The 22,604-nt window shown below is 42.9% G+C and overlaps 1 protein-coding gene across 1 annotated transcript in view; it reads left to right on the plus strand.

The window, feature by feature from the left end:
- The first annotated feature begins 3,454 nt into the window (after nucleotides 1-3,454).
- The window catches only part of AKAP8 (A-kinase anchoring protein 8), an 84,607-nt gene continuing 65,457 nt past the window's right edge, over nucleotides 3,455-22,604 (plus strand). Inside the window, exons 1-3 of the mRNA XM_029584264.1 lie at nucleotides 3,455-3,604; nucleotides 14,416-14,454; nucleotides 16,368-16,400. Of these exons, the coding sequence (XP_029440124.1) occupies nucleotides 3,583-3,604; nucleotides 14,416-14,454; nucleotides 16,368-16,400 (94 nt within the window). The 5' untranslated portion in view covers nucleotides 3,455-3,582. The remainder of the gene's footprint in view (nucleotides 3,605-14,415; nucleotides 14,455-16,367; nucleotides 16,401-22,604) is intronic.

Genomic DNA, 22,604 nt, shown 5'->3' on the forward strand with positions numbered 1-22,604 from the left:
CTAATTGATAAATAAGATGCTATGAAAAATAACCCTTTGGAATCATTTATATGTTATTAATAAGCCTCCTTGTTATATGTCAGTTTATTTTGTATGTTAACTTTATCTATGCATGTTTATATGTAAACCGTTATGATTTTCTGAATTTCACATGGAATGACGGCATATAAAACATTTAAATAAATAAATAAACTGCCATGGCAGTCCTATGGGATTGAAAAGGTAGGATTAAATTTAAACATCTCCCTTGCTTCCTTTCATGCACTTTAAAATTTTAGCAATCCTGCTGCGGGTCCATGTGCCAAGTAGTTTAGGAGAAATAGGTAAAATAGGAATCCAAAGACAGGGAGGGCATTAGGGGAGGACTATGGTGATAAAGCAATAAACTAATGTGCAGACAAATTAATGTATAAATCTGTACACTGAAAATCAGAAAACCAAGTATTGACAATAAATACTGAATCTATTATTGAATTAGGTACTTGAATCATAAATACAAAAACTAAAATAAGAATTTTCATTCAGAACTAATAGAGCCTACATTCCAGGACTTGCACATCTGCCCATATACATGACACCAAAAACATAGGTTGACTAATTAATTACCTGCATTAGGGGAAACTTTCAAGCCATAAATGTGTATCTAAAAGCATGTGTGTGTATGTATCTCTGTTTATATTTATATGTGTGCAAGTGAAACACAAACAGAAAAACATATAACTTGTGTCTGAAGAGCACAGGTTGCACTTTTCTAGAATATAACTCAAAGCGGTGAATAATATTTTTTAAAAAGAATAATACAGTATTATTTATTTAAGATTTTTATATACCGCATCTTATAAACAATGTTGATTGAGGCAGTTTACACTATAACATTCACAATGTTAGACAATAAAACTACTTAGGACAATTAAAAAATAATATCATCAAACAAACAATATAAAATGATAAATGCACAAAAAAAAGAAAAAAAATTAACTTCCTGACATGCCTCAGTATATTAATTTTATGTTGACAAAAACATTTTTATCTGTATTGCTGAAAGCAGGTGTGTTTTTACATTTTTTAAAACTCTTTAGAAATTTAGCGGAGAAAGTTAGGTAAAGCATTCCAGAGAGTGTACCCAGCAAAAGAAAAAGCATGTTTTCTAGTGCGATCAAGTCTAGCTATCTTAGTAGTAGGAATGTCTAGATTTTTATATGTTGAACAAAGATGTCGACCAGGTTTGTAGATATGTAAGATTGTACATAGCCAGGTATAAGTTATTGTATATTTCATTATGAATGTGAGAATTTTGATCTATATATAAAAGGATATAGGTAACCAATAAAATATTTGAAGGAAAAGAATAAAATAAGAATACAATCCAATCCAACCAAGATAGCAATTTTCTAACATTCAAAATAAATAGTAAAACTAACAAAAATATCTTACTACTACTGACAGACAATATCCCTTGTGGCACTGCCTGGTCCCTCACTTTAAAGTGGAAACAGTTTGGCACCACCAAGGTACCAAAATAATGTTACCACGATACTGCCACAATCAGGCTCACCCTTTAAAGTCAGTAGTCCTGAGTTAAAGAAACTGCTGAGGCAGGTCACTGTGAGGCCTTAAGATTACTCTAAAAGAACTACAAAGGTCTGTGGCTGAGACTGGGGAAAATGTTATTACTCCACAAATATGTATGGGAAGATGGCAAGAACATAAAAAGTTGCTATACTGGGTCAGACTGATGATCCATCAAGCCCAGCATCCAGTTTCCAAACAGTGGCCAATCCAAGTCATAAGTACCTGACAAGTACCCAAACATTAAATAGATCCCATGCTACTAATGCTAGTAATAGCAGTAGCTATTCCCTAAGCCACTACTGAAGAAAAGACAGATGATGAGTTGCATAGTGTCTAGAAACACTTAGGAAACATTGCACACACGTGGGAGGTTTTATGGTTCGCTGAGACCAAAATGGAACTTTTTGGTTTTGATGTGTGGTGTAAAACAAATGCAGCACATCACCCTGCCATCACCATCCCTACAGTAAGGCATGGTGGTGGCAACATTATGGTGTGAGGATGCTTTGCAGAGATAGGAAGTCTTGTGAAGATTGAGAGAAAGATGGATTGTGTAAAATAAGGGCAACTCCTAGAGGAAAGCCTGTTTCAGTGTGCCTTCAACTTGGAACTGGAGAGAAGATTCTCCTTTCAGCAGGTCAACAATCTTAAGCACGAAGTGAAAGCACCAATGATGCAGCCCAGCAAGAAGAAAGTGAATGTTCTCAAATAGCCCCGTTGAAATCTCAGACCTAAATCCAATAGAAAGCGTGTGGCAGGGCCTGAACTCTGTCCTGCCCATACCATCCCTAGCTAACCTGAAAACTTGAGCTCTTCTGCCAAGAAGATCGGGCAAAAGGGGCTTCCATCAAGTACTGAGTCCAGGGATACTTTCTGAATATGTCTGTATTTGTTCTTTCTTGATTAAAGTTTAGAGCATGTTGTGTAGCTGAGTAAAACAAACTTTTACTTCTAATGCATTTCAATTCTAACATTATTTATTTATTTATAGATTCTTTTATACCGAGGTACGTATAGCTATACATCACCTCGGTTTACAGTGAAACAATAATTTAGCAACTAGCTTTACATATAAGTTTGAAAACAGTAAAACATTTAACAGAAAAGTCTTTACAAAAAATATTGGTTTACGATATTAATCGACTGAGGAACCTGATACCACAAAAATAAAGGCACAGTGGCTATGCTTTAATTCAGAACAAAGTATGAATCGAAGATGTGAACATAAATATCAAAAAGCAGTTATAGGTGATACTTTTTTTTTTTCAAGTTCGACTTAGAGGACATGCACTGGACAGGGGTACAATCACCCCTGCTACCCTGGAGATAGTGAGTCAGTGGAATAAAGGAGCAGGGAAAGCTAGGCTCGTGAGGTTGGTTATTAGTAAGAAAAAAGAAGTAAGATGAGCCTGGCATGGTTCACTAATAAGACCCCTGCTTGAGTACTGTCCATGCTTGCCCACTCTCCCCAGGTCCTGGGGTTTTGGCCTAGCACTTGCATGGCGTTGTAGCTCCCGTAGACATATCTCTATGCCATGGGGGGGGGGGGGGACACACACGCAAACCCAGGACTGCGTCAACGCGTTTCATGGAGCCGGGGTGACACGGCCCGGAGAAAATTTAAAAAAGAGCTTCTGAAGGCCCTTTCTTCTTCTTTTTCCTGTTGGTCATTTGCAAGACTGTGCGCATGCGCGGACGGACAGAGCACTCGACCAATGGACTCCCACGTTGTCGCATTGCTCTCCGCCCACCTTTCTTCCCCCATCCCCTTACGCCTACTGTTTTTCACCTTTCTCGTCCCCGCCCACCCCCGCTGGCGATGTTAGATGGACGAGCCCGGGGACCAATAGGGCCGCGCTAGTCGAGTGGCGTCCGGGAGGGGGGCGGGGCGCTACGCTACGCAGGGCGGCCCAGCGTTGGCGGTTGGGAGCTGCGCGTGGAAACGCGAAGTCGCGCGCGCGCGCACCGAGTTGGGCAGGCGGAGGCGAAGAGGAGGAGGAGGACGACGCCATGGATAACCGCGCTTACGCAGGTCAGGCTCTTATTCCTCCCCCCCCCTCACGAAGTAGGGGGCGGCGACGAGCTTTTATTTCGGTCCGCGGCGCGAGCCGGCCGCGGCCTGGTCCGTGTGCCCGAGGGGATGGCGTTCGGGGTCGCAAGGGTCTGGCGGCGGCGGCGGCGTAGGCCTCCCTGTCCGGTAGCCGCACTCTGGCGCACTCTCAAAATGGCGGTCGGAGTTCTGCTCTGGTCGCTCGCTCGCTCCGTCCCCCCCAGTGGGGACCGACCTCCCCCGCAGCCACTCCCCCATTCTCTCGCCGAGAACGGAAACAAAGAGGCGGCCTTCGAAGGGGAGGCCGCATCCGCTTGCGTGAGGGTTAGAGGCCCTTCCGCCCGTTGTGAAAAAGTGAGGCGCTCAATAGTTCCCCCCCCCCCCCCCGTCATTTTTGGTTTAATTGATCGCACTTGCCTTTCTCTGTTTTCGAGCCCCTCGGTTTCGCGTTCGTATGTTGCAGAGGGGAAGTAGCATGCAAGGCACGATGTGCGCGTTGGGGCAGCCTAGTTCCTGGTTTGTTTGTTTTTAAAACCCCAGTACCCGTTTGCCTTGTCGGGCTGTATCAGTTAACATTGTGGACTTAGATGTTTGTGTTTTCTGTGCTAATAGGCCAAATAACATTTTGTTGAAAAGAAGCCAGCTGAGGTGTAGGGAGGCGACGGATGCTTTCAGTGATGCGCAAACCTCTCCTCCCTGATCGGGTATCCCCAGCTTGTCCAGGTTTTGGTTTATTGGTGGTGAATGCATCTAAACTCTTTTGAGTTACCTGCCTGCGTTTTGTTTGCCATTTCTGTTAGGCTCCTTTTTGTTGTGACATTTTCCTGTCTGTAGTGAAACCAAACGAAATGTAGGTTGCATAATATTGATAAGGGGGTAATAGTGAAAAGGCTTTTTTAACTCATTTTTAGTCAGCAAATTGAATATCACTGTTAAAAAAAACAAAAAAAAAAAAACTCATAATATATAAACATGTTCTATAATCAGAAAACTGGGGAAAGAATACAATACTAATAAAGGTGAGACATCCCATCCAGCAGTTTCGAGAATTATCCTGTCCTTGCACATCATATCCTTACCCTTCAACCCATTCCCAAACAGTCATATCCTCTTTACCCCCACAGATAATCATCACATCATCAATATACATACAAGAACTCCCCCCACAGCACTCAAACATACATGCATCTTCCCCCCCCCCCCCCTCCAAATCAGATATTTCCTTCACATTAGAAAGAAATCTCAGGGATGTTCTCAACTTGGTTCAGTTTATGGCTCAAGACTAGACTTTTCTGTTCCAGTGATTTCGTGCATTGGAAGCCCAGGTTTTGTATATGAAATAGCATCATCAAAAAGTCATATCCTCTTTACCCCCACAGATAATCATCACATCATCAATATACATACAAGAACTCCCCCCACAGCACTCAAACATACATGCATCTTCCCCCCCCCCCCCCCCCCCCCCCCCCCTCCAAATCAGATATTTCCTTCACATTAGAAAGAAATCTCAGGGATGTTCTCAACTTGGTTCAGTTTATGGCTCAAGACTAGACTTTTCTGTTCCAGTGATTTCGTGCATCTTTAAAGCCCATCAGCGTATTGACATTTTTTTCTTTAAATCTCTCATGCTGCCAGGTTGAGATTCAGTCCAGTATTTGGCTTGTGCCTTGGGTTGCAGTTTTTTGTTTACTGTGCAGTGAATTGATGTCTTAATGTACCTCTCAACCTGTGAAGTGTATTGGGATACTTTTCAATGAGGGGAGTTAATTATGTAATTGTCAGCCTTATTGGGTATTGCATAATGGATTGGTTGATGAGTTTCCATATTTTTTCCACTTAAATTTTTTTATGTACTTTTAATACTTTTATTATAACTTATTGTATTTTTGTTATAAAGTAATGTTTGTATTTGGTTGTTTAAATTATTGTATACAGCACCATAGCTGTTTTTGCTGATATAGCAGTTACTACTTTTAGCTGAAGGTATGGAGATTATTAATATTAACCAATAAGCCTTACATAAGAACATAAGATATGTCATACTGTGTCAGACCAAGGGTCCATCAAACCCAGTATCCTGTTTCCAACAGTGATCAAACCAAGTCACTAGTACCTGGCAAGTACCCAACATTAGATAAATCACAAGCTACTATTGCTTATTAATTACCATAATAGTGCATGAATTTTGTCCTTTAGGAACGTATCCAAAACTTTTTTAAACTGTTACACTAACTTCTGTAACCACATCATCTGACAGTGAATTCCAGAGCTTAACTATGCGCTGAGGGGAAAAAATATTCAGTTTGTTTTAAATTAGCTACTTGCTAACTTCATGAAGTGCCTTCTGGTCCTTCTACAGGGTGGCCCATGGAAAAGTAGCCTACCTTCAGTGCACTGGTATTGGAGGCAGGCTACTTTTCCATGGCCCACCCTGTATTATCTGAGAGAATAAATAACCGATTTACATTACTTGTTCAAGTTCTTTCATGACTGATAGAAGTCTACAAAATCATGTAGACTTCTATCAGTCATCTCTTCTCCAAACTGAACAGCCCTAACTTCTTTAGCCTTTCCTCATAGGGCAGCCATTCCATGACCCTTATTTTGGTCACCCTTCTCTGCACTTTCTCCAGTGCAGCTATATCGTTTTTGAGATGCAGTGATCAGAATTGTACACAGTATTCAATGTGCGGTCTCGCCATGGAGCAATACAGAGGCATTATGACGACATCTGTTTTATTTTCCATTCCCTTCCTAATAATTCCTAACATTTGCTTTTTTGATCACCACACTGGGCCAACTATTTCAACATATTATCCACTATGACGCCTAGATCTCTTTCCTGGGTGGTAACTCCTAAGATAGAAGAACCTAACATTGCATAACTATAGCAAGGGTTATTTTTCCGTATATGCATCGCTTTGCACTTGTCCAATTTAAATTTCATCTGACATTTGGAAGCCCAATATTCTAGTCTCCTAAGGTCCTCCTGCAATTCATCACAATCTGTTTGAGATTTAACTATTCTGCATAATTCTGTGTTATCTGCAAATCTGATCACCTCACTCATTGTACCCCTTTCCAGATCATCCACAAATATACTTCTATAACGTTTACAAATTTATAACTATTTTTAAACTATCATAGAAACAAACATAGAAAAGCCTTGTTGCTTTTAACGCAACTGCATCATTGCTCCCCACTTCAATGGCGGGGGGGGGGGAAGGAGAATTTGATTCAGATAACCAAGTGGGCCCCGGCTTTTACTGCCTGGGTACTGATACGCAGACAAGGGGAAAAAAGCACAGGACTTTCTATGGCCAAGTCCATAAGCAAAGCACGTCAAACAGCTGTGTTTGAAATTTTCAAGAAAGGTCATCACCCAGTAAAAAATGTTGCTAGCTGCAATTTTTATAGCTCATCTTAAGGCTTGGGGATAACTGCATGGAGCAGCAGTTATTACCCTTAAGCGCAGTTATTATTACCCTTAAGAGAAACATGGGAGTAACTTGCACAGAATGGCAATTACTACCTTAAGCTTGTTGGGCAGACTGGATGGACCATTTGGTCCTTTTCTGCTATCATTTCTGTTTGTTTCTGTGATAGTAGTTTAAAAATAGTTATACATTTTTAATAATTTGTAACAGTTGTAATATTTAAAAAGTAATACAAATGATTAAACATAAATACTGTATGAGAAATTCTGTGATAGAAATATATATTGTAGGGATGTGAATCGTGTCCTCGATCGTCTTAACGATCGATTTCGGCTGGGAGGGGGAGGGAATCGTATTGTTGCCGTTTGGGGGGGTAAAATATCGTGAAAAATCGCAAAACCGGCACATTAAAACCCCCTAAAACCCACCCCCGACCCTTTAAATTAAATCCCCCACCCTCCCCCAAATGACTTAAATAACCTGCGGGTCCAGCGGTGGTCCGGAACAGCAGCGGTCCGGAACGGGCTCCTGCTCCTGAATCTTGTTGTCTTCAGCCGGCGCCATTTTCCAAAATGGCGCCGAAAAATGGCGGCGGCCATAGACGAACACGATTGGACGGCAGGAGGTCCTTCCGGACCCCCGCTGGACTTTTGGCAAGTCTCGTGGGGGTCAGGAGGCCCCCCACAAGCTGGCCAAAAGTTCCTGGAGGTCCAGCGGGGGTCAGGGAGCGATTTCCCGCCGCGAATCGTTTTCGTACGGAAAATGGCGCCGGCAGGAGATCGACTGCAGGAGGTCGTTCAGCGAGGGTTCCGGCGCCTCGCTGAACAACCTCCTGCAGTCGATCTCCTGCCGGCGCCATTTTCCGTACGAAAACGATTCGCGGCGGGAAATCGCTCCCTGACCCCCGCTGGACCTCCAGGAACTTTTGGCCAGCTTGTGGGGGGCCTCCTGACCCCCACGAGACTTGCCAAAAGTCCAGCGGGGGTCCGGAAGGACCTCCTGCCGTCCAATCGTGTTCGTCTATGGCCGCCGCCATTTTTCGGCGCCATTTTGGAAAATGGCGCCGGCTGAAGACAACAAGATTCAGGAGCAGGAGCCCGTTCCGGACCGCTGCCGTTCCGGACCGCCGCTGGACCCGCAGGTTATTTAAGTCATTTGGGGGGGGGTTCGGGAGGGTGGGGGATTTAATTTAAAGGGTCGGGGGGGGGTTTAGGGGGTTTTAGTGTGCCGGCTCACGATTCTAACGATTTATAACGATAAATCGTTAGAATCTCTATTGTATTGTGTTCCATAACGGTTTAAGACGATATTAAAATTATCGGACGATAATTTTAATCGTCCTAAAACGATTCACATCCCTAATATATTGTGCTAAGAATATGGAATTCCAGGATTGAAATATAGTTTATATATTTGTAGGAAAATGCTTGTGGGAGGAAACACATTTAGATAACTTAATTGTCATCCAAACTTTTTTAGGATCCAGAGAAATCATTTTCTTTTTTTCCCCTGACTTGTTATTGTAATTTTGCCTGTTTTTTTCTGGCCTGGCAGTTTTCTCTTGCTCTTTTGGCCTTTCCGTCAGAACCAGGACTGGTATATGGGAACTGGCATGATCAGCCTTCATTTGCAAATGCTTGGGGCTTTTTTTTTCTATTTTGTATTCTCTTCCAACTTATTTTAGTCCAGTATTTGTAGCGACAGCCCTGGGCTAAGGCAATGACAGAACTTTCAGGAATAGCCTAGTGGTTGGAGCAGTGGACTATGAACCAGGAGACCAGGGTTTGAGTCCCGCTGTCTCTCCTTGTGACCTTGGGCAATTCACTTTACCCTCCATTGCCTTAGGTACAAACTTAGATTGTAAGCCCTCTGGGGATAGAGAAATACCTACAATACCTGAATGTAAACCCCGGTGTGATATCTCAATTGAGATCGAATGTCTGTATATAAAAAATAATAAAGTAAACCCTTCAATTATATGTCTTTTTTTTTAATTTTATTTTTATCATTTCAAACTTTACAGCAAGACAATTCTTACTTACAGAAAATAGGAATACATTAGTACATCAAAGGAAATTCAATCTAATCACAGAAACCAAAACTAAATCTACATTATGTAATCCCCTTTAAAGAAATAAGAAGGGGGACAGAATATATAAAGGGAGAAAAATACTAAATATCTTTACTGAAATCGGCTTAACGTTAATAAAGACTTTCACATATTTATATTCCTCACATTATGGAAACTGAGGGAGTAACAACCCTCCTTGAATTTAGGAAGGATTTTAGTTGTTCGGGATAAAAGAAAATGAAACATTCCGTTGGAGACTTCACGAGACACTTGCATGGATATTTCAATACGTATGAAAACCCCAAAGCTAGTACTTGTGGCCTTAAAGCAAGAAACATTCGTCTCCTGTCCTGAGTGACAGGAGCAAAATCAGGAAAAACTCTAATCTGTGAACCTTTAAAAGGTACCTCAATATTTCTGAAATATCTTTTCATGGTTTCTGCCACATCATTAGCTATTATAAAGGAGACCATTAAAGTTGAACATTCATAAAATTCTGCTGAAGAATTTTCAAGAAATCTAGTTAAATTCCCCTTACTTTCACTTCCTTGTAATCTATCCTTATTCCTAGATGGAACAGGTAAGAAATACAATTTATTCACTGAAGGACATTCCCCTTCCTGAAATTTTAAATTTTCCATGAAATATTTTTTTAAAGTAATATATGGGAGTTCACCAATGACCTTCGGTAAATTTAAAAACCTCAAATTTAAATGTCTTGTATAATTCTCCAGATGTTCCAGTCTCCTTGAGACCACACTGATCTCCTTCACAACTTTTACGTTACATTCTTGGGTTTTCTTTAATTCGGCTTCCACTGTATTCAGTTTTGGCTTAATTTCTTCTATTTGTGTTTCATGTAGTTCCAACTTATGATTTACAATATCATTTTTATCTTGGAAATCACCCAAAGACTTCACTAAAGCAGCCATAATGTCCCATATCGCTTCTAGCGTGATCTTCTCTGGCTTTTCGGGCATTAAAAAGCGGGGACGCTGGGAAAACTCACCCGCTTTTGCCACAGGAGATATTCCAGCCAGCTGAGAGTCCCTACCAATATGCTCTGTCGTTCCTACCAGACACTCCGTTTCCCTCTCCTGTGTAGGGGTCGATGCAGGAGGCTCAGAAATCAAAGCTCCCGCCGTTGTTACACCAGGGCTCTCCGGGGGCTGTAGCAGGAACACAGCATCTCCTTCTGCTGCTGTCGCTGCTAGCTGGTCATAGCTCAGCGACTCAGCAGTCTCAGGGAAGCTCGGGACTGGAGCGGTATCAGGCAGATGAGGATCCGGGGGGCTCAAAGAGACTTCACCAGGTGAGAGCTGCGCTCCCTCTCTAGCTCCCACAGCGGTTACTTCACCTCCCGGTAAGAAAGTCTTTACAGGCACGAAGGATGTTATTAGAGGCTGAGTTAGGGAAACCTCCGGTTCAGAAGGAAAAACTTGAAGCTTTCCTTTCTGCTTTGCAGGCATTTTTGCTGAAATATTTTGCTTAGAACGGAGCTCAGCGCTTCCGTGCCCACTTATATGTCTTAAAGTTAGCCACTAGGTGTTGCTATTGTTCCCCAGGGGCTGTGAATGCTGACTGTGGAGCAGAAGTTTTTATTTGGATTTAGCTTAGACTTATTCATTGGAAGCTCAAGGTGAATTACATCCAGTATAGTAGATATTTCCCTGTCCTCAAAGGGCTTACAATCTAGGGTGGGGGAATGCATTAAGAGGTATTCAGCAGAGCACACACTTTTACCCTCGGTTGTAAGCATATTTTGTGTGTGCAAATGTTGCTCCCACTGCAGCTATGATTTTTTTGCACAAAAATGTGGTTGTAAAACTGTGGGTCCTGCTTAGTGCCCTTGCCTGGAAATCTTATGCAAATGAAGCATTAACTAATAACACCCCAATGCAGAGAGAGGTGCTGGCTTTTCTCAGGTTTTCTTAGCACTGAAAATTTTATTCCTGGTGCGAGGTGGAGTAAAGTTTCTAGCACTTGTCCATCTATATAGACAGAAGCTGAAATTCTGACATCTGTATCTGCACATGGGATTTATACACACACAGCGTGCTTTTTGCACTGAAAATGTTTGTGCACATAAATCACAGCTACAAGACTTCCCCACGTTTAAAATGTAGTTCAGACTTCGCTAAGTGGACATTTTAACTCTGGTTTGTGCACAAATTTTTGAGACTATGCACTTTTTAACTCCTGATTACCAATAGCTAAAACTGCACTGGATTTCAAAGCACAATTTTAACCTACATGTTATTTCATCAGCTCCTAGGATTGTATCTGAGGCAGTGGAAGATGAAGCAACTTGCCCAAGGTCTCAAGGAGTATCTGTGGGATTTGAAGTCTGACTTCTGCTTTTGGCCAACCCCTTTAACCATTAGGCTGCTTTCCCACTTGTTTAATGTGTTGGTTTGATTTTGCTGTTGTACTTTTTTATTTTTTGCTTCTTTGCTCCCCACACAAGGAGTATGCATAGCCAAAAATTCAGTTCATTCCTTCATATTATGTATCTGGAGGCAGTTGCTTAATGGATTATAAGGTATTTGTGAGCTTCATGACAATGACAATAGAAAATAGTTTGTGGTGGTTATTCCCACCTGATAACATTTTCTATAAAAACAAAATTTCTTGCCCTAAACAATTGCTTCCTTGTACCTCTCAAAACTATTAAAGTATCTATTAAAGAGGTTGGCTCCTTGCCCCCCCTCTTTTGTATATAGTATTTATTTATTTTTTTCGTTCACCCCCTCTTTATTTCTTACTCCAAGTTAAGGCATCCTTGTTATAATGTAACTTTATGCTCCTTTATCTCTTGTTGATTGGTTAATTATATTTTCTGCTTAGTTCATTGTAAACCGAGTTGATTTGATTTGTATCAAGAAAGTCGGTATATAAAAGCCTTAATAAATAAATAAATAAAAACTGATTATATAGAGTGAAGTTGATACAGAGTGTTTTCCATTAGCATTCTAAAATTTGTAAGGAGGATTTAATGTCCCTTATTAAAGGGTGAGGGAAGAACCATTGAGCATAATTACTTCTACAAATAATTTTTTTGTGGGGCCTGTTCATCAAGTATTTGAGGTAGAAATTCATGCCAGAGTGATTGCATCAAGGAGAGTAGCCCAGTAAGTGTGATCAGCGAGTATTTTATTTATTTATTTTATTTATTTAAGGTTTTTTTATACCGGCATTCATGAACTCGTTCACATCATGTCGGTTTACAGAAAACAGGGGTGCGAGGAATACAACCAAAAACATAAATAAATAAATAATTATTTAGTTTTAAGGGAGTATACCTTTGAATGAAACGGTAGATATAATTGAAATCTGAGACCTGGTGGAAGGAGGATAGCCAATGGGACACTATACCAGATTATAAATTTATATAGAAATGATAGACTGGATCAAATGGTAGAGGGGTGACACTATATAATAGAGGGTATTGAGTCAAACAGGATAAAAGTTCTGCGGGAAACAAAATGCAGTCATTGCTGTGAGAAACTCTTCACATGATGGTGAAAGGGGAATTGCATCTATATGAGATTAGTCAACTAATATATTGAGACTGGATAGATCTATCTTGGTGACAGTAAGAGCTGTAAAGAATCTGGGGGGGGGGGGGGGGAAGAGCAATAGAGACATTCCCTTTTCTAGTAGACGAGAGAGGCTTCATACTAAGGATTGTCTCTAGGTCAATTTGAGCCAGAATAATGGGGTTACGAGCGGCTATGAGAAGCCGGCTCCCTGCTTATAGAACAACTAAAGAATATAGAATGGTTATGAACAAGTTGAGATATAAACACCTTATCAGTTTAAAGTTATCGTTTTGTTAATACACAGTATATAAGGCCAATTATCCTGCAGGAGATCATGAATCGTATCAACTGTGTTGCAAATCTGGCATTTATTAAATCTAATACCATTTCAGTGGGCTTTGAAGATGGAATATGCAGTAGATATGATGGTAGGAGTGTTAGTTTCTTGTATTTTGGCAGATGTTACCATACTGATCTTATTCTGGGATGATGGTAATCTGCTGATGACTATGCTTTCCTAGCATGGTATGGCACATAACAGGAACTCTAAGGTGGTACAAGGTAACAATGTGACTGAGTGGAGTAGGGAGAAATGAGCATTGAAAGGGGGCTAGGGTAGGAAAGACGACAAAATTTGATTGGAATGTCCTGCGGACAAAAGGGTAAGCTCCTTTGTTGTGCTTCTTCATGCAGGGCTGTCATTGTCTGAACCTAGGAAATGGCAGAATGTGGATTTTTGTCTTCCTGTCTATTCTTTGCTGTACATAACTGAAGACCGTTGTTTACATTTATTTTTCAATACAACTTTAGTTTATAATTGCTTTTCAATTAAAATCAGAGCAATTCTGGAGGTGACCCTGAGAGAACAGGCAAAGCCAAAAGCTTGAATCCCTGTCTAAAGTATCTGTATGCTGTTTTTCCAGCTTCTACTTTCAATCTGCCAAACTTTAGTTTTGTACAAATGATTGTTGTGAAACAAATTTATATCAGATCTCTTAGAAAAGAAATGTAACTAGTGACAGTACTTCCAAGTTTTCTGGCACTGATGTGAAACCCAGCCTTGTGTCGCTCCTTTCCCCCACTGTGTTCTGTTGTCAACTTCTTCCGTAAAATTAGAAGTTGGTGCCAGGGCAGAGAAGGTAGTGGTTTTATATAAAAGGAAGTGATGGAAATGTAACTTCCCTAGATCAGGATGAACTTTGGTAGTTAACTGGCATGGTTGGTGAAGTAAGGAGGTCTGCCTACCAGTTTTCTCACCTCTTGTTGATGCGGGAAGAGGAATATAGGGCAACTGCATGCTTTACGCTTAGAAAAACTCACTGAAACAAACTATAGAGAGAACTTGAACAGTTAGGGAGAAGGGCATTACAGTATGAGTTGGCCAAGTTAAGATGTCTTTTTTAATGCTTTCTGAAGGACATTGCTGTCTCTGACCTCATTCCCCCATCCCTAATACATTTTAGTGTCCAGTCCCACACCAGATTTTAAGGACATGTCAAAGGGGGCATGAATAGTGTGAGATTTTTCTTTTCAAATCAAAATATGTACAGAAACTAAGCTCTTTTAGGTGGCACATTTATGCCATTTTTATTATTAAAAAAAAAAGATGCCCTGTAAAGATTATTTATTGAGATGAAGTATTTGACCCACAGATTTATTTTTGCAGTTTCAGTTAGAGATATTCTAGTGCTTTTACTGTGAAATGACTTTCACCTCATTTAAACTGTTTTTCTGTAACAGGATATGGAGCTTGGGGTACTGCGGTTACAGATGCTCAAGGTAAGACACAAACTGAGTTGGTGTAATCTGTAATGGGAGGACCTTTGATTTCTCTTCTCTGTGCATAATTTTATAACTCAGCCTATACAAAGAGAACATTGAATGGTGATCACCATATGTTATAACTAACTTGGTCCTTTGGTATGTATATTATCGGAGGTGACTAACATGGCATTTATGTTCAGGTGACCTTGGAGATGATCTCCAATTACACTAGGACTACAGCCTTGACTTATTCCATACCAACATTTACATATCTAGACTGGCTCAGATAGAGCATAAATTGTGGAGAGGATAGTTTGCACTGTAAATTGATTAAAGGAATTACTGTAGATTTTGTTCATAGCAATATTCACTTACCAAAGGAGATCATAGTTTTGGATAATATATTTGTGCTCTAAATCAGTGGGGAGGAGATGTGGTTTGAATCTTCAGCTTAATAAGAACCAGGGTTGAAATTATCACCCTTAAGCAATGACCATGACCCCACTTCCCTCCAGGCAGCTGCACACATTATCCACAGCATCGCTGCCCCAACAGACCTGGACAGCAGAAGACCTGACATGGGAATCAAATTGGGGACCTTCTGCATAGCAGTGTATAGCACTTGCCACTTGAGCATTGGGCGAGCCCAGTTTTTTTGTTTAATATTGTAATATATTTTGATATTAGAAACATGGCTTCTGGTGTTGCAGCTGTGTATATGAAGTTGCCTTCCAGCAGTGGCATCAGAGGCTAAGTTCAGTTCTGTCATGGCACTCTTGAAATCAATTACAAGTATTGTTTTAAAAAATATAGAACAAAAGACTAATTTTTAAAACTGACACAGCTTTGAAAATCAGTGTCTCATGGAAAGCGATTAGTGTTCATTATGATAATTCTACCAAAAGGCCACCCTACTGGTCAAGAGAAAAGTGCTGTGCACTTTCACAAAGAGGTCCTGGATTCAGTTCCTAGTTGGGCATTCTGCTTTTCAGGTTGGCTGATATCAGGTATGCTGCACAGGCAGTGTTCACAGCCCTTTGAGGTGGAGGATGGGAGAAGGGAGCCTTAGCCATCGCTCAGACAATGCTTAGTGGCCATACCTGGGGAACCCCTGTTCAAGGCCTCAAACACTAGAACAGTCGCTGCAGTGGCTGGGCATTGTTGGGAAGGGAAAAAAACTCCTGAATATGTCTTGGTCCAAAATCCGCTTTTGATTGAGCTGGGAGTTCAAAGGAATAGAAAGAAATTGGTAATAAACAAAAAAAAAGAATAATCCTAGCAAAAGAATGTATGATGATCCTTATCCCTTTTTTAACAAGAAAAAGGATCTATACACTTAGAATTCAAGGCAGCTTATTATCCAGGCAGTTGGCAGGCAGTTCCCTTCTGACTGAGTGATAAATTTAGACTTGAGCAAATTGTGAGTTAGCTTGATATAAAAAGGGCTCTGCTGCTGGCAGGCACATCCATTTGGTGCCAGTAGTAGAACAGTGTTCTCCCCATTGTGGGAAATAGGTGACATTTTGTTCACACCCACTTATTCCAGCTGGAACTTTGTAATTTTGTATAATTTGATGCTGAACAGTGGTTCTAAAATCTGATTCTCAAGAATTCCCAAACAGAGCTAGTATTCATGACAACCAAAATATACAAAATAAGCTCTCAAGTCCTCTGTATGTTAAATATCTCATACATATTCTATAGCACAAACCTGTTTGAGGGGTTCTCATGTACCAGGTTTGGAGACCACAGAATTAGAACTCTTTGCAAGTTAAGAAGTGATATTTTGAGATGTTTTGTGCCTTTCTGCTCATAAGACAGAAGCTGGCTTTAGTGAGATTTGACAGGTAGTCTTAGAAATTATTTTTTTAATATTGTACTACAATTTGGGTAATAACTCAGTCATTTGACTTTGTTTTTTCTTGAAGGTGCATATACAGCAGCCGCAACTGGCTGGCAGGGTGAGTATGACAAATAGCTTTTATCTTTTAAATTGTGTTTGGTTTAGGTTCCTGCCGCCCCGCCCCAACTTTTTGTTGGCAGTTTGAATCGGACTTCCTTGGAGCTGTGATAGATATGTTTCCACTTCAGATTTATTCTTCTTGCCAGTTTAAAGCTAGAAGTTGACTACTGTAGTGCTTTGCTACTTGGTGTACCAAAGTCAGTTCTACAGAATTCTGCAACAAATTTTTTTCTGGCTTCCTGAGAACTTCCCATATTACTCTAGTTCTCCATGACCTTCATTGGCTGCCAATTCAAGAACGTATTTTAAGGTGGCCTTATTGATCCACAAAATGCAAAAAATTGGTTCTTAGATCAATCATCAACTGCTTTTCTATAATCCAACACGATCTGTGCTCTTCTCAGAGAGGCCTACTTGAGGTAACTTCCTTTGAACAAGTAAGACTTGATATCAGAGAGAGACTTTTTTTTGTTGCTGAGCCCACATTATGAAACGTTTTGCTGATGGAGTTGTGAATGACAGTGTACTGTAATGTTTAAAAAGATGCCTCACACATCTGTTCCAATTGAACTTTAATAAATACGCATATCCTTTCTGAATGCCTTTGCTCCCGATGCTTCCCCGGGGGGGCGAGGGGCCGTTGGGGAGCTCCGTGGGTGAAACGGGCAGTATCTCCTGTGTCTTGGGGCAGTGTGGGCCATAGAGGGGAGTTCGGATCTCCCTCCCCTGTTGTCTCCGGAGACCCAGGCTTCCAGGGGAGGTTGTCGGTGGGCTGGGGGCCATCCTAGCAGCGAGGAGGACCCCAGGCTTCCTTCAGATTCGTCTTCATTTTCTTCTGAGGTTGTGCTCCTGCTCCATAAGGCCTTTAAGACCAGGAAGGCTGCATATCTGAGTGCATCAAAGGAGGCCCCAGGGTGGTCTGCCAAAAAGTCTAGGGCTGCGGTGGCCCCCTAGGGTCCAGCAGCTCCTGAGGGCTGCAGCACCCGCAGCTGCGACAGATTCTTCCTCCACCACCTCTGATACCAAAGGGGCCCATGGAGCGGATTTCCAGGAGTCCAGGCCTGGAGTCGGTCCACTGGATCTAGATCTGTTCCTCTTGCAGGGTACGTCCCTCAAGGGTGATGACCCTAAGGTGATCCGTCTATTCCATAAGGAGGCGCTGAGCCCCCTTATTCCAGCGGTGTTGGAGGAGTTGGGCATTCAAGTCCTGCCACAGGATTTCAATCTGGGGGCGGTGGACCCGGTCGTGGTTGGCCTCCGGGGTCCTGCAAAGTCCTTTCCGTTCCATGGTTCAGTCAGTGCTCTTCTGTTGCAGGAGTAGGATACTCCGGACACCAGTTTTGAAGGTCAGCAGGGCAATGGACAGATTGTATCCATTGCCCAAGGAGGTGCTCACCTTGCTCAAGGTTACCAAGATGGATGCCGCAGTTTCTGCAGTCACCAAGAATACCACCATTCCGGTCACCGGAGCAGCGGCTTTAAAGGATCTTTAGGATAAACAAAATTGGAGGTACACCTCAAGAAGATCTTTGAGGTATCCGTGCTCGGGCTGCCAAGTGTGGCAGTTTCATGCTGCGAGCTGGTATTTGCTAGGTTCAGCAGCTGCAAGGCGAGAAGTCTTTTTCTGAGGCCCTCCAGGTGGAACGGCTGGAGGCCGTCATGGCGTACAGCACTGATGCCTTATATGACCCTTTCAGGACCTCTTCTCGGACTATGATGTCGGTGGTGTCTGCTCTGCTCCTCCTGGTTGAGAAATTAGTCGGCTGATGTTTCCTCTAAGGTGCAGTTGGGATCTTTGCCTTTTAAGGGAAAATTACTCTTCAGCAAGGATCTTGAGGAAATGATCAAGTCTCTGGGAGAGAATAAGGTCCATAAGTTGCTTGAGGGCAGGCCAAGAGGCAAGAGATTCCCATCTTCTTGTTTCTACTTCAAGGGAAATCGAAAATTCCGAGGGCCCGGGGCCAGATCCTCAGGTCCAGCTCCGAGACAAGTCTTTGCTCAACATCCATCTTGGTTTCGGTCCTTTCGAGATTGTCGACCCAGCAGGGACAGATCCTCCCAGGGAGGCATTGGTGCCAAGTCCTCTCAATGAGGCGAGATTGGTCCACTCTTCAGTTCTACAGATAGGACGCCTATCTCTCTTTTACGAGGAATGGACCAAGATCAAGTAGGACCAGTGGGACTTGTGTGATAAGACACAGTTATACTTTAGAGACCGATTTCTCGTGTCTCCCTGCTTGTATCAACGCAAGGAACTCGCGGTGAGGACCACCATTGGCCATCTGCGTCAGTTGGGAGCCATTGTCCCCGTCCCTCCAGATGAACGAGGATCCGGACACTACTCCATTTACTTCATTGTTCCAAAAAAGGGGAGGCACATTCCGCCCAATCCTGGACTTAAAGAAGGTGAACGTGGCACTGAAGGTGAACGTGGTTCCAAATGGAGACGCTCCGTGCTTGTTGCAGTCCACAAAGGGGAGTTTTTGGCCTCTGGATTTGCACATCGGAATCGGATCGGATCACCAATGATATGAGGTTCATGATTCTGGGTGATCATTTTCAATTCTGCACGCTCCCCTTCAGTCTAGCTACGGTACCCAGGACTTTCACCGAGGCTCTCTGAAAGGAGGATGTTCTAGTTCATCACTATCTGGATCTTATATATTGTATATTTCTTTTACCATGTTGTAAACCGTTGTGATGGTTCCATCGAATGACAGTATTCAAAATCATTAACTATATAAATTAAATAAATAAATGGTTGATTTGAGTGAAGTTGGAATCCCTGTGCCGGATGGTGGTGGATTTGGTCTTCCGTCGTCTCCGATCGCTAGGGTGGGTTGTCAGTTTAGCCAGGAGTCACCTGGTTCCTTCCCAGAGTCTGGAATTCCTGGGGACACTTTTCGACACGAGGACGGAGAGAGTCTTACTTACCGAGCAGCGCATTGCCAAGCTTCAGGCTCAGGTTCGGGAGTTAAGAACATAAGAAAATGCCATACTGGGTCAGACCAAGGGTCCATCAAGCCCAGCATCCTGTTTCCAACAGTGGCCAATCCAGGCCATAAGAACCTGGCAAGTACCCAAAAACTGTCTATTCCATGTAACCATTGCTAATGGCAGTGGCTATTCTCTAAGTGAACTTAATAGCAGGTAATGAACTTCTCCTCCAAGAACTTATCCAATCCTTTTTTAAACACAGCTATATTAACTGCACTAACCACATCCTCTGGCAACAAATTCCAGAGTCTAATTGTGCGTTGAGTAAAAAAGAACTTTCTCCGATTAGTTTTAAATTTGCCCCATGCTAACTTCATGGAGTGCCCCCTAGTCTTTCTACTATCCGAAAGAGTAAATAACCGATTCACATCTACCCGTTCTAGACCTCTCATGATTTTAAACACCTCTATCATATCCCCCCTCAGTCGTCTCTTCTCCAAGCTGAAAAGTCCTAACCTCCTTAGTCTTTCCTCATAGGAGAGTTGTTCCATTCCCCTTATCATTTTGGTAGCCCTTCTCTGTACCTTCTCCATCGCAATTAAATCTTTTTTGAGATGCGGCGACCAGAATTGTACACAGTATTCAAGGTGCGATCTCACCATGGAGCGATACAGAGGCATTATGACATTTTCCGTTTTATTCACCATTCCCTTTCTAATAATTCCCAACATTGTTTGCTTTTTTGACTGCCGCAGCACACTGTACCGACGATTTCAATGTGTTATCCACTATGACACCTGGAAACCCACCAAGTGGGTTTTCAGAGTCTGGGATTATTTACAAGTGCTCGGGTCGATGGCTTCTACCTTGGAGTTGGTATCCTGGGCTTTTGCTCACAGTGAGGCCTCTGCAGTCAGCCTTACTGTCTCGCTGGTACCCAACGTCTGAGCATTATCAGCTACCTCTCCCTCTCCCAGAGTCTGTATGGTCCAGTCTCTCATAGTGGCTCCACCAGGACAAGTTAAATCGTGGTGTGGACTTCAATGTTCCAATCTGGACGGTCGTTACTACCGATGCCAGTCTTTTTGGCTGGTGAGCGGTATGTCATCATCAGTTGGTACAAAGCCGTTTGGCACCGGAGGAAGCTTCCTGGTCCATCAATCAGCTAGAGACCAGGGCGGTACATCTGGCCCTGCTAGCGTTTCTCCCCTTGGTGAGGAGCTGGTCGGTGAGGACAACGCGACAGCGGTGGCCTATATCAACCACCAGGGAGACAGCAAGAGTAATTCCGTGGGTCAGAAGGCTCAGCTTCTGGTGGAGTGGGCAGAATAGCATCTGGCAGCCTCACACATAGTGGGCTTAGACAATGTGCAAGTGGATTTTCTAAATCACCAGCAGCTGGATCCATGGGAGTGGGAGCTGTCTGAGGATGCGATGTCCCTCTTTGTCATCGGTGGGGGACCCTGTGCGTGGACTTAATGGCGACCTTCTGAAATGCCAAGGCTCAGCTTTCAGTTGGAGAGAAAGAAGACCAGAGGGAGTAAACTCCTTGGTCCTGCCTTGCCCGACGGACGTCCGGCTGTGTTTCCTGCCTGGCCTCTGGTAGGCAAAATTCTCTGGAGAATAGAGGCTCATCCGGGATCAGTGATTCTGGTGGCACTGGCGTGGCCATGGCGTCCATGGTTTGCAGGTTTGATCAACCTAGCGGTGGACTGTCCTCTTCGGCTCGCCCATCTACTGAACCTACTGCGTCAGGGACTAGTTTGTTTCAATCAGGCAGATAGATTCTGTCTAACTGCTTGGCTTTTGAAAGGTGGTGTCTGAATGAAAATTTATTCAGAAGCGGTCATTGCTATACTCTTGCAGTGTAGGAAGTCTTCCACCTCTCTATTCTGCACGAGGGTGTGGAACATTTTTTATTCCTGGTGTTCCGGCCAGAAGGTGGACCCCAGAAGAGCATCTGTGTACCATATTTTGGCCTTCCTTCAGGATGGTTTGGCAAATGGGTTGTTCTTCCATTCATTCAAGGTTTAAGTGGTGGTGCTAGTTTGCTTTTGAGGCAAGGTTCGTGGCGTATCGCTTTCGGCAGATCCGGATGTTGTCCGTTCTTCGAGGTGTGAAGCACCTGCACCCTCCTGTTCGACAGCTGTGCCTGGCTTGGATCTTTAATGTGGTCTTGCGGAGCCTCCATGCGCCCCCCCCCTTCAAGCCTCTGCGGCATGCGACTATAAAAGATCTCACTTTGAAAGGGGTCTTTTTGGTGGCTATCTGTTCAGCGCTCAGAATTTCCAAACGTCAAGCTCTTTCCTGCAGGGAGCCCTTTTTGAGAATCTCGGATGAGGGGATTATCTTGCGGGCAAGCCTTCTTTCTTGCCCAAGGTGGTGTCCTTACATGTTAATCAGTCGGCGGGGCTCCCATCCTTCTCAAATTTAGATCCGGCAGCGACGCACACTAGAGATTTGTGTCACCTAGACATCAAACGAGCCTTGCTGAAATACTTGGAGGTCAAATAATTTCCGCATGTCAGATCACCTTTTTGTGTTGTGGAGCGGTCCCAAGAAAGGGCATAAGGCGTCAAAAGCAACTATTGCGAGGTATTTGAAAGAGGTGGTTAATTCTGCATATATATCAGGGTCGCCCAATTCCAGAAGCTCTCTGGGCGCATTCTACTCACTCTCAGGCAGCCTTTTGGGCAAAGTTTCTGTTAGTCTCTCCTCAGGAGATCTGTAGGGCAGCTATGTGGAAGTCATTGCACACTTTTGCCAGACATTATCTCTTAGATGTTCAGTCCCCAGGGGCTGGAAATTTTGGCACGAGTGTGCTGCGAGCGGAACTCTCCCAGTCCCACCCTACTTAGGGAAGCTTTGGTACATCCCAGGAGTCTGGACTTATCTGGGTACGTACAGGGTATTGGGAGAGTCTGCTCATCTGTCTGTTTTTGCTGTATGGTCTATGAAGAAGCACAGGGTTTGTTGATCCCACACAGGTTTTTGGTGTGAGGTTGTTTGGATGTTGCTTGTCATGCTTATCCTCTTCCCCCTGTTAATTTAGGGGAGTAGGCATAGTTACTTGATTCTTCATGTTTCTGGCTTGAGTATAGATTAATACTGAGGGACTACAGGAGGCACCTCATCTTAAGTGGCAGTATCAGTTAAACTTTCTCTGATTCCATCTGCGGGAGGGAGGCAAAACCCAGGAGTCTGGACTGATCTGTGGTGGTACAGGAATGAAAATTAGCAAGTAAGAACCAATTTTCTTTTTCTT

This window comes from Rhinatrema bivittatum, chromosome 19 (genome assembly GCF_901001135.1).
Source record: "Rhinatrema bivittatum chromosome 19, aRhiBiv1.1, whole genome shotgun sequence".
NCBI lineage: Eukaryota > Metazoa > Chordata > Amphibia > Gymnophiona > Rhinatrematidae > Rhinatrema > Rhinatrema bivittatum.